At 37.1% G+C, this 12033-nt stretch overlaps 1 protein-coding gene across 4 annotated transcripts in view; it reads left to right on the top strand.

Moving 5' to 3' along the window:
• Positions 1-12033, top strand: part of LOC124362282 (succinate dehydrogenase [ubiquinone] flavoprotein subunit, mitochondrial-like) — a 46124-nt gene that overhangs the window by 22767 nt on the left and 11324 nt on the right. For all 4 annotated transcript variants that reach the window (XM_046816639.1, XM_046816642.1, XM_046816640.1 and 1 more), the window contains one exon: positions 10799-10967. In XM_046816639.1, the coding sequence (XP_046672595.1) occupies positions 10799-10967 (169 nt within the window). The remainder of the gene's footprint in view (positions 1-10798; positions 10968-12033) is intronic.

Here is a 12033-nt window from a genome sequence, read left to right as displayed (position 1 = left end):
AACCTCATATTTAAATTGCCAAAAATTTGTGTCGTCTATTGTTTGGCTTACTATTTAAAATTTCAAACTAGGTTTACATATTTTTTTATGGTTATGTCTTCAATTGTAGAATTCATTTTCACGATTTTATAATTCAGCTCTTATAATATTCTCAGAAAATAATATATACAATATTTTTTAATATTCTACAGATTTTATTGAATAAATTAACATAATTATGTGAGAAATCTTGCAAAGATAGAACACATTTTATGGTATATACAAATCATAGAAAAGACTACACACACCACAGGCCAAGGTGGGATTTTTAATCCCCTGTTTCAGCATTAATACATTCATACAGTCATTTTTCATTTAACACTCAATTTCTTTGGGAATTTTAATAGTTAGGGGTGGTCTAGTTCTGATCAGCGATTATTTTAAACTTAATAATTGAGTTTACAAAATTAAATTGGAGAGTGAAATATCATATTATATGAGAGTGTTATAAGTTTTAACATCATTGAAATCTTTACCTATTGATTGAACTGTGGCACATTATGTGAGGGCGTGACAGTGAATAGACCAACAAACAGATAACATATCGAGCGCACTGTGACATGCTACGAATGATGGTAGTACAAAAATGTAAGATCTATGTAATCTAACCTATGGCATCTTATTAAAGATGCAACAAAAAATAAATCAACAGAACAAGTAACTTTGCGACGATATTCGAAAAACTGAACGATTGTGAAATGGGGTAAAAACGATGTACGATGACTGATTGGGTAGTGCATACGATATTAACACAAAGACACGGGGCCGGTTCGTAGAGGGAGCGGGCACCACCACTTTGATTTTGTAACCCGACCACGAGAAACTCCAGATGTCCTTGCACTATAGTCGAAAACGCGAGAGAAAATGAAAAATAACCAATATCTAGAAAACAGAATCCAAGAAACAGAAAACAAAAACAAAAAGAGACACATCTGAGTAAACAGATGGCCGACCAGCTGTAAGAAAACAGCTCCCGGTCCGTCAAATAGACCAACAAAAATAAAGTGGCAAACGCCACATCCTCCCCTCTACCCCCGGGAGAGAAAAGAAAAAACTCAAAAAGGATAAGGTAGGAAGACAAGGACGGAAAGATTAGAGACTACAAGCTGGTACTGCTGTCGTTAGCAAACAGCTAGAAATATCTCTAGTATGGATATCCTGCACGCTCGCGAGGCGCTCCAAAAGCGTAACGGCTAGAATCCATTCCGACTGACCACACTACTCAAGATTAAATCTTTTTAGTTTAAAGAGGCTTTGAGGAAAACAAAGCCTAGTAGTAGTAAAAAAAACTTGAACAAAATTAACTACTTTCTGTGGTAGCTACCAATAAATAAAGGTCTGAAGTGTTGACACAAGGATGGGTTTTTTCGTTTGTTTCTACATCACTAATACGCTTGGTGGTCAAAAGGCTACAAGAGGGTGTTCCAGTAAGGTTGGGAAGGAAATTAAATAAGTGTACACTTATTAGCCAAAGCTTATTAGCAAAAGCACTCCTAAAGTCTCCACCATCCGGGTATCTCCACCCCGGAACCCCAAGGGCCACTTAAGCACCCGAATGGAAACCCCGAACGGCTGGCGGAACTCCTTGGACCACCGGGAGAGTATTACTCCAGACATAAAGTCTGTATTTTTTTCTTCAAAGATGGGAGGAACAGAAGGGATGAAGAGACCATTCCAAAGCGAAAATTAAAAATAATTATGAGAAAATTACACCCATCATAATATCAACAGACCCAAGATCGTGTTGTAAAGGCTAATTAGGTAAAAACCTGGTACTGGCAAAATTTAGCAAAAGTGGGCCAGTACTCTCCTCCCCCTACGGGACGACTGAGAAAAAAAAATTGGTGGCCAGTGGGAAAAGACAAAATAAAGTTTTATTTTTTCCATACTAGTTTTTTAAATTTAGAGACTTGGAGCAATTAAATTCAGGCTCTTAAAAGGCGTGAAAGAAAAAACTGTAGAGCTACGGGAAGAGCTTAACGGAGTAAGGAAATCATTTGGTTCGTGGTAAAGTGGTTTAATTAGGAACTTTTAAAAACAAAAAAACAACTAGTTTCTAAGTGTTTGGCAGGGAAAGGCAAAAAAAAAAAACCTGAAACTACGGAAAAGAGACCCAAAAAAAACTAACTGGCCAAAACCCAACAAAATTAGGTTAACAATCAATAAACCTCTAAAACAATAACAATAAAAAAAGCCTTCAAAGGATAACAGTAACAACAGTAAAAAAAAAAACACTTCCAATATAAACACTAAACAGCAAATAAATAAGATAGCTGCTGGAACATTTAGCAGCTTCAGAGACAAAATTATAAAGTCTTAAAGACACAAAGAGATAACAACAACAACTAACTACAAAAAAATACATAGACAAACTACAATCTTCAACAATATTTTCAACAATAAAAACTAAAACCTATCCATCGCTGCTAACTTAGCTGAATAACAAAGAATTCCACCTACTGCCAAAAGACTGACCCTACTAAGCAAGAGAAAGACAAAGAAAAGGAAAAGGGAAAGAAAAATGTAAGCTTGTGTTGTAAAATGTAATGGGTTGGCCGAACCAAGGATAGCAGGCTGCGCGACTGCATTAGGGAATGTTAAAATAAATAAACATAAAATTCACTCCCAATGTACAGCCTAGAAAAATTGCCGAAGCAAAAAAAAATTCTCTAAACAGCCAATGCTAATCCTGATCCCCCGTGTATATGTACTGTAAAAGAAGAGGAGTAAAAGTATCAGAGTGTTAATGTGGTGTAAGGAAGAGAAGAAGAAGAAGAAGGAGGAGGGAAAAAAACTAAACTAACATCACTATGCCCTAAACCATCCCTATAAACGTCCCGGCAGCGGCGCTTTTTGGTCTTAGATAGGCCTAAAATATTTCTTCAGGTGAGAAACATGGGCCCGACCTAATAAGTTTCCCTGACTTGGGACACCTCAATGTCACGTGACTGGAAGAGGTAAACTCATGAATAACCAGAGGGCGTGACCACAGAGGTTTGCAGTTTGGCTGAAATTTGATTAGCCGCATTACTCAAATTTACTCGTCGAAACATTGCCAAATCACCGATACGAAAATTAACTGGTAAACGACCTTGGTTGTACTGCGAGCAACTTTTCGGTGTGCAACCTCCAACCGATCCAAGGCCTGAGACCATCTCCTGCATGTCTCTGGAATCTTGTGTTTGGAGGAGGAGATCATCCAAATTCCAATTGTTTTCCAGGGAGAAGTAATTTTTGTAGCCAAGGAAAATTCAGCAGGAGAGGTGCCAATTGACTCATGCTTAGCCGAATTAAAAAGCGACTTGGAATAAATGGAGATTAGTGTCCCAGTCAGTATGATTTTGAGAATGGAAAATTCTCAAGGCAACGCCGAGGTTTTTATTAACTCTTTCTCAGAATTGACGGCTTCGGATAATATGGCGAGGTCATAACGTGTTTGATACCAAGTTCCAGACACATGTTATCGAACTGTCTGGGATTTGAAACAACCACCACGGTCGGTGACGAGTTGTGAGGGGAAGCCAAAATACGCGAACAAGCCCTTATGCAAAGATTCACCGTAGTAGGAGCGGTAGCATTTTTAGCAGCAAAATCACTGTATATTTTGAAAAGGCGTCAACGATTGTAAGAAGCCATTTGTGGCCTTTTTTTGTTCTAGGAAGAGGTCCCACGTAATCAACAACACCCGTTGAAAAGGCCTGGTTGCTAATTGAGAAGCCAAAGGGCCTACCTTTGTATTTTGAGCCTGTTTGCATCTCTGACAGAAAGGACAAGCCTTTACCCTCTCTTGGATAGCCTGCTTCAGGTCGGTAGAAAAGAAAATTTGACTAATCCGATCCCAAGTTTTCTTGAATCCCAGATGAGCTCCGAGAGGTGACTCATGGTAAACTTAAACAATAGGTCGTAGAGTTTGCTAGGTACCACTACTCTAGGTTTGGATTGATTAGGCAATTGGTGAACTAAAATGCCTTGAATTACAGAATAATTTTGATTGGGATTAGTACCCTTCAAAGATTTCACAATATTGCGAATTTGAGCATCTTGCTCTTGGTGGCCTTTGATGTCTTTGAAGGCTTCCGGTACAGAAAAAAAGAATAAAAGCCTGTGTGTGGTCGGTTTTATTTTGAATAGTAGAACTCTGTGATGATTCGGTTTGGGGTCAAATAAACGCGAGAGCAGTCGGCCCACAACATTGTCTTTGCCCCTAACATGCTTGACAGTAAATTGAAAGGCATTGATGAGAGTGTCACAACGTGCTATTTTTCCTACCTGGCGAGGATTGTTAAGTAACCATGAGAGTGATGAATGTGTCAGTCTCAAGCGTGAAGGAACGATGCTCTAAATATTGTTAAATTTTGTAAAGGCATAGACTACTGCCAAAGCTTCTAAATGGAAAGTTGAATAGTTCCTCTCGTGTACATTTAAAGGACGGCTCGCAAAAGCTATAGGGTATATTTGGCCCTGGATTTCCTGAGACAGCACTGCACATACAGCAGTACCTGAAGCATCAGTTGACAGAATAAACGGGGCATCAAAATTTGGTAAGCGTAGGACCGGAGCAGAGACTAAAGACCGTTTAAGTTTGTGAAAAGCATTCTGTTGCTCCTCACCCCCATATGAAATTTACATCCTTTCTCTTTAACCTATTCAACGGCTCACAGATTGACGCGAAATTGGGAATAAATTTAGAATAAAAGGCACACATTCCAAGAAACCCTGCTAACCTGCTTAGTATTTTGGGTTTTTGGGTTGGGTAGTTGTCGATAGGGCGAGTTCTATTTGGGTTGATGGTAACTTTCCCATCTTCGAAGACGTGGCCTAGAAATTCTATTTTTATGAGAGGCAATGACCATTTTTTTCTGGGTTAACTGTTAACCCTGCCCTACTAAGTCGGTCAAGGACTAAATCGAGATGTCTTTGGTGATCTTCCAGATTTTCAGAAAAAAATAACAAGGTCGTCGAAATAGCAGAACAAGAAATCAAATTTCACATCACCAAAGATTTTATTTATCAACTGAGTCAGTATCATGCTACCACTAGCTAGACCAAAAGGGAGGTAATTGTATTCCCATTGGCCAGTGCTTGTGACAAATGAAGTGTACTTCTGGAAGCGCCTCATCAAGTGGTATCTGGTTGTAAGCGGACACCAAGTCAAACATAGAAAAGATCTTAGCCTTGCCTAGAAATTGAAAAGAAGACTCTACCGTAGGCATCGGAGTTGAATCGAGCTCCAAGACATTGTTTAAGGCGCGGTCAGGAACCACCAGGTCTTGAAGAACCTCCTTTTTAGGTACTAAAAAATGCTGGACTGGAGTAAGGGGAAGTTGAAGGTCTAATAACGCCTTTCTCCAGAAGGCCTTCGATATGCTCACGAATTAAAGCCATTTTCGGGGGGAGCATAATGATACGGACGGCACCTGAACGCTTGTCTGACTTGACAGTGATAGAATAAGTCAAAAGGTTAGTTTTACCCAGCTGTTTGGTCACAGTTTCGGGAAAACACCGCAGAATATTTTAAATGTCTGAACTTGGGAATTATCAAGCCTCTCTCCAAAGATAGGTCCCAAACTAACATCCTCTGCCTGTTCATCCTCTGGTTTTCGGCTATAACTAGTGAAGTGTCAAAGGGAAAAGACACTGGCGTTGAGCCGCATTAATGCTCATTTCAGAGGCCTGAATGAAGTCGAGTCCAATCAAAACAGAAACCGGTAAGTTGTTAGTAACAAGAAATGGGAAAGTCCAAGAGAAACAAGCTAATTTGAAAATGAATATGGGCCAAAAATTGAAAGGGACATCTGAACCATTTGCAGCTGTAGCCGTCAATGAAGTTTCTTCAACTTTCTTCACGACACCCTTGAGTTTAGAGAGAGTATCAAAATACGCTTTTAGCTACGATAGATCTGTAGAACCAGTATCAATCACAGCAAAGACTTAATGTTAGAAAAAGCAATAGGAATTTTAGGGGTTTGACCTTGGGCAAAGCCGGAGCTAAAGGATTAATGGGCCTAGTCTTCTTGGGGAATGCCGGCCCTTTCAGCGAATTCCCCTTTTGGAGTTTAAATTTAACCGCAGGATTAGCGGAACTATAATTATGGTTTTGATTATTCCTATTATAGGAAAACCTTCCGTTCCTGGTTTGGCCTACTATTGTTCCCTGGTAGCATATTATCTTGCAATTTGATTAGAATTACCAAACTTGGGGGGTTCAGCCGCTGATTGAAAGCATGTATCATAGCCATTTTGCCCTTACTTGGCCCTGCTAGAATAATTGGGTTGAGAATGAAAGTTCTGGTAAGGTCTACTATTATTGTAAGGCCCGCTTTCCTTGCCTTTGGTTACCTCCAAATGAATGGTTTGGATAAAACAATGTGCTATAGGGGGTTCTCTTAGCGGCGTCTCGGTCGAAGTTTGTACCCAACCACGGTAAAATGTTCTGTTATTATAACGATTATTTTGGAAAAGATGTCCAGCGTATTGTTAAATTAGTATTATCATAAGTGACATTTTTATTAGAATCTATTGCAGCTTCCTGAGATTCAGAATTGCCATAACCCTAACGGAGCTTGAACAGTGTTGACCGTCAAACTCTCAATCATGGAAACCATGTTTTTCAGTTGTTGTACTGTGGTAGGGGGTTGAAGACCTGCAAAAGCTGCCCTAGTATGAGGGTTGAGACCGGTAAAAATAGTTGTAAAAATCTCGCCATCACTTATTTTCTGGTCCAAGAATTTGGAAAATGCTAACAATGTCAGTAAGATAATCAGCATAAGGTTCTGACAGTCGTTGTTGTCTATACATGAGTTTAGACTGAATGTCTCTAATGGCCCTAGATGAAAAAAGGTAAACCTAATTGTCTGCAGAGCATTCGGCCAGGTAGAGTCAGCACTCACGAGACCATCCACACATCACGAAGTTCTGCCTTCAGTGCGTGCCACAGCGTTTAATAGAATAGTTTTATCTGAACCTAAATTTAAAACTCTACTATTTTTTGGATTTTTAACGAGAAATTCTGTTAGCTGAAATAAATCTGTACCAGAAGTAATGGGTACCTCTTAAGCATATCCCGCAAAATGTTAGGGAATGAGACATCGTTCCCTGTTATATGGCCTATTTTGGGTTGCAATTTCTTGGGCTACCGTCTTAGCAGTCGCTTCAATAGCATTTAAGGTCATTGTATGCAGACTCTTCACTAAACCACCAAGATCCACCGGCACTACAGGGGGCAGCACAGTACAAGGTCCTACTTTCGTTCCTGTTTTAAACTGGGATTATCCACTAATCATCCGTTACGGGTACCCTTGGTTCATCCGCAGATTCCTCCAAGTCACTCACGACCCTTCGCTAGACGGAGCCACAAATTCACTTAGCTGCACACGCATGGCATCAAGCTTATCCTTGGGGTTTAATTCCCCATAGCTTGCATTGTTCGCGGGCTTCCTCAATAGTCAACTTTTTAATCCAAGACACAGTCTTTGGAACATTATTTAAATCGAAGAACTTCATCTCGTAAAAGGTTCAATAATCAACAATAAATAAACACAAATCACAACAAAACAAGTTAAACAATAAATTAATCAAAGACACATGAGAGCGTGGACAGATATTCCACACAAACTAGAGAGCAGTAAAAAAAAAAAATTCAGAAAAAACATTAGGGCAATTTTACTGTGGTGTGTGAAAAAAGTACAGTTGTAAAAAAAAACTACTATATAATTTATAGTATTACAAATAAATAAAAAGCATAAAGTACATTGCCTTATTATTACCATGAAACCAACTTCCAGTATCACTAACAGGTGTAGGCAGAAAAAAAAAATCAAAAGTTTGGCTTTCAGAGCAAAAAAATGTCGGCTGCCATCAGTCGGGGGTAGACTCAATTTGTTTCCTCTCAAAAGGTTGAGAAAGTTCAAAGTATTCAAAAAAAACTAACAACACCTTTCAAAACCTAAAAGAATAAGAGAGGGAAACAAAGTAAACAAAAGAATTAATCAAAAGCAAGAGCAAACTGTACCGTAGAAGAGCAAAAAAATATGTGAGAGCAAAGTCGTAAAGTAGCGCTACAGGTAAACTAACTACATAAAGTTCAACAAGTCCAAGTGAATAAGACACAAGCCCAAATAGTAAACTCTCCCTTTAAACTGTAAATAATTTAGAACACACCAAAAAAAAAAACTCTTTTGAGGCCAAGAATCCAAAAAAAAACCCCAGTGAAAAATTAAAAAATTAAAGACCAAAGGAAAAAAAAAAATTATTTAACCACTTAAGGCTTAAATTAGGCTAAACTGAAATTTAGGTAAGTTAAACACCCGAAGCTGAATCAAGCAAGCTGACATATCAATCAATCCAAAGAGTCCACTAGGTTTGGTATATTATAAAATAGTGAACCCTCAAGGTGGCAAAACTATAGTTTTTAAAAGTTTGTAAAAGAAAGGATGTTTCAACATTTTGGAAAGAAAGTTTAGTTTGTAAAGTAATTAAATCACTTATATATGTATGTCAGCACGTCAAATCCAACCCCAAGCTGCAACTTCATAAAAATTACAAAACAAGCTAGGCCTATGTTACTTTCAATACTAGTTGAAACTAAAGGTGTACTCCATATTAACTTTAACTGTTTTAATTTAAACAGGCACTAGTCAAAAGAATCAAAGGGCTTTTAAATAATAGACTATGAAAGAATTATTATTTTTACAATAACATTAAAGTTTTGAAGAAGGTTTTAGAAAAAAATTGCAAAACTGTTAGACTAAATCAACCCCTTAAGCTTGAACTGCCCCGAACAATCAAATAGCATAGGCCTACATAAAAGTTTGACATGTTTCTAAGTAGAAAAAAAAATATCAGATAAATTTAACAGTAACACTTCACTTACCTTGTGTATAGACTAAGATTAATTAACAAAATTGTGTAAGACTCGAATAAATTCAACGCAGTAGACAAAATCATCAAATTAGTGCTATTAAAAAATTTAAACTCTTATCAACTTAAAACATTTACAAAGTGGAGTAAATCCGCTGGAAGAATAAATAAATAACTAAATAATTAATTAAAATCCTAGAATAACAACAATTAATTGCATTTGGAACTAAGGGTAGGTGTGGAAAGGTTTAAAAATTTTAATTAAATCAGAAGTAGAGATGAAATATCAGAAGGAAAGCAAGTTATATAAAAAAGAACACTTTTAATTATAAGCCAACCCAAAGTAAATAATCTGGTGAAACTGAATGGGGGTTTCAAATATTAACCAGAAAGCTAAGAACTTTAAAAACAAAAGGTAGGCTATACATAGGCGGCAGTACAATACGCAGTCACCAACAGCATCTAAGAAATCCTTCGACTTTACTTGCACAGATCTGAGCCAAAGTTTAAATTAAAATACTAAAGGTGCTAATTAAAGTTTAGAAAGCACAAGTAAATTAAGTACCAGGTATGTTTAAGGCAACAGGCTACACTGTAGGTGAAAGTAAAAGTTAGGTTAAGAGTTAACTTGGTGAGAGAAAAAAAAAATTTATTAAAATTGGTTTAAAAGTAAATTTTTAAGCTAGAAAAAATCAACCAAATACCTATGCCTAAATAATTAGTGAGAAATAAGTTACTAAAGTTTAAGAAATACTGCCACTCACATGTTCAATTATTACACAACTAGGCTTAGGTAGCAGTTGGTTGCAAGAACTGCTTGGCTCAGACTTGCACATTAAAAACAAGCTACTTCGAAAAAATTTAACATTTTGAGTAAAAAAGGCAGTGTAAGGAAAATTTAGAAAACTAAAAAAAATTTAGAAAAAACGTCTACCCCTTTAAAAAAACTTAAAACTAGGGACTTAGCTCTCATAGCTGTGTAGAATATTCCTCCGCTCCCACCGGCAAGGCCTAGCCTTCCATTTCAAACCACGCTCTAACCAATTTGCGACGATATTCGAAAAAACTGAATTTGGAAAGGACTGGGGTCCTAAATAATAAAACGAGGTCGTGAAACGTTGATTGGAAGGTAGGCATACGATATTAACGCCCAAAACACCGTGCCGGTTCGTAGAGGGAGCGGGCAGCCCAGCTTTTGATTTTGTAACTCCGACCACAGAAAACTCCAAGATGTCCTTGCCCTATCGAAGTCGGAAAGAGAAGAGAGACAAGAAACCTAATTCCAGATATCTAGAAAAAACCTGAAAATCCTAGAACCAATCAAAAAGCCAGAAAGCCACAGAAACATCTAGAAAGAGAACAACCATCTGGTAAAACAGATGGCTCGACCAGCTGTAAGGAAACAGCTCCCGGTCCGTCCAAAGACCAACAAAATAAAGTGGCAAACGCCACAACTTGACATGGAATAAGCAACTGCTTTTTAAGTAAACAAACAGACATACAGACAAACAGGTCCCCCTCTACTATTGTTTTTTGGGTTTCTATGGAGTCTCCTTCCCATTAGATTTCTTCTCCATACTTCCTGTACCAATTTTCTTCCTCTCTTTTAATCACATGTACTGCCATCTTAACCTTCAACTCGGAGCTTCAACCACATCTGGTGATGTGAACAATCCTGTAATTTCCTGGTTTTGTTTGATCCTTTCTTCACTTCTCTGATAGGTCCAAACATTTTCCTTAAAACTTTATTTTTGAAAGTTATAAGTTTCTTTTTTACTTTTTTGTAAATTATTCAAGTCTCTGTTCCATAAATAAAAAAAATTATGTTGTCAAAAATAACTCAAAATTAATTATTCATATTGTTATTTATGTTCCGCGTTCTAATAACATTGTTTTGTAGGAATCTATGGAGCTGGCTGTCTGATGACAGAAGGGTGCCGTGGGGAGGGAGGTTATCTCATCAACTCTCAGGGAGAGAGGTTCATGGAGCGTTACGCCCCAGTAGCCAAGGACTTGGCTTCACGTGATGTTGTTTGCCGATCTATGACTATTGAGATCAGGGAGGGCAGGTATCTAATATAGTTTTTATTTAATCATTATGTAAATCTAAGTTTTGGTGAATACCTGTAATAGAGAAGCCTTTTTTTGGATTTGCTTGTACTCTATGTTTGTCAACAATATACAGAGGTATCAGTCAGTACAAACTTTTATTAAATTTTGCCTACAATTTTAATAAAATAACAGTTATGATCTTACTTATGATATTTTTAGTACAGTAATTACCAGAGCAATCCTTAAACAAATCAGTTATGTCCACTTCCTGAAGGTGTTGAGTCTAGATCTCATAGAGATGTCTTATGATCACTGTCTTCATAGATTCATATACATGATGCTGATTTATGAAAGCCAGATAACTGAAGAGAATCTGACTTTTTTCAATAGTCAATAGTCAAACATCTTTATTCATGAATCATGTACATTAGTGGTACAGTGAATAGTGTCAAAATAAAATATAAACCTAAAACAAAAAATAATACATACTACATACAGAAATGTTGTGTAACTACAGCTAACTATGGGAGGTGGAAAACTCATCTAATGAATAAACTGCTAAATTTATTATATATTCTTTGAACATTTTCTTAAATTTTGACCAATCATTCTCTTTTTTAATATTTTCAGGAACATATTTTAAAAATATGTTACCTGCATATGAGGGCTTTTTCTCGAAAAATTTTAACCTGTGAAGCTGAACTATCTCATTTCTCCTCCTAAAATTATAAGAGTGGGATAATGGTATTGATTTTGCCTCTAGTTCTTGTTTTTTCGGCAATAAGAATTGTTTCAAATATATATTGACCAAAAACTGTAAAAATTTTTAATTTTTTAAAATGTTCTCTGGCCGAATCATCACGTTTCAGCTTAAGCATAATTCTAATGGCCCTTTTTTGTTGCTTCAAAATGCTATCCATATTTCATTTTTTTGTTGATCCATATAACGCTGAATATAGAATAGAAATTGTCCTAATGATTGTGAGGGCAGCCACCAAGGCCAAGGTTGTCTGAAGGACTATAGATGTGGGAACAGTACTCTAATTTTTAGGAGTCATTTTGTGAAGTCTAGGTGCAAAACTT

The sequence above is a fragment of the Homalodisca vitripennis genome, chromosome 5 (genome assembly GCF_021130785.1).
Source record: "Homalodisca vitripennis isolate AUS2020 chromosome 5, UT_GWSS_2.1, whole genome shotgun sequence".
NCBI classification, from domain to species: Eukaryota; Metazoa; Arthropoda; class Insecta; order Hemiptera; family Cicadellidae; genus Homalodisca; species Homalodisca vitripennis.
The sequence above is the reverse complement of the archived record's forward strand: the minus strand, read 5'-3'. Positions and strand labels throughout refer to the sequence as shown.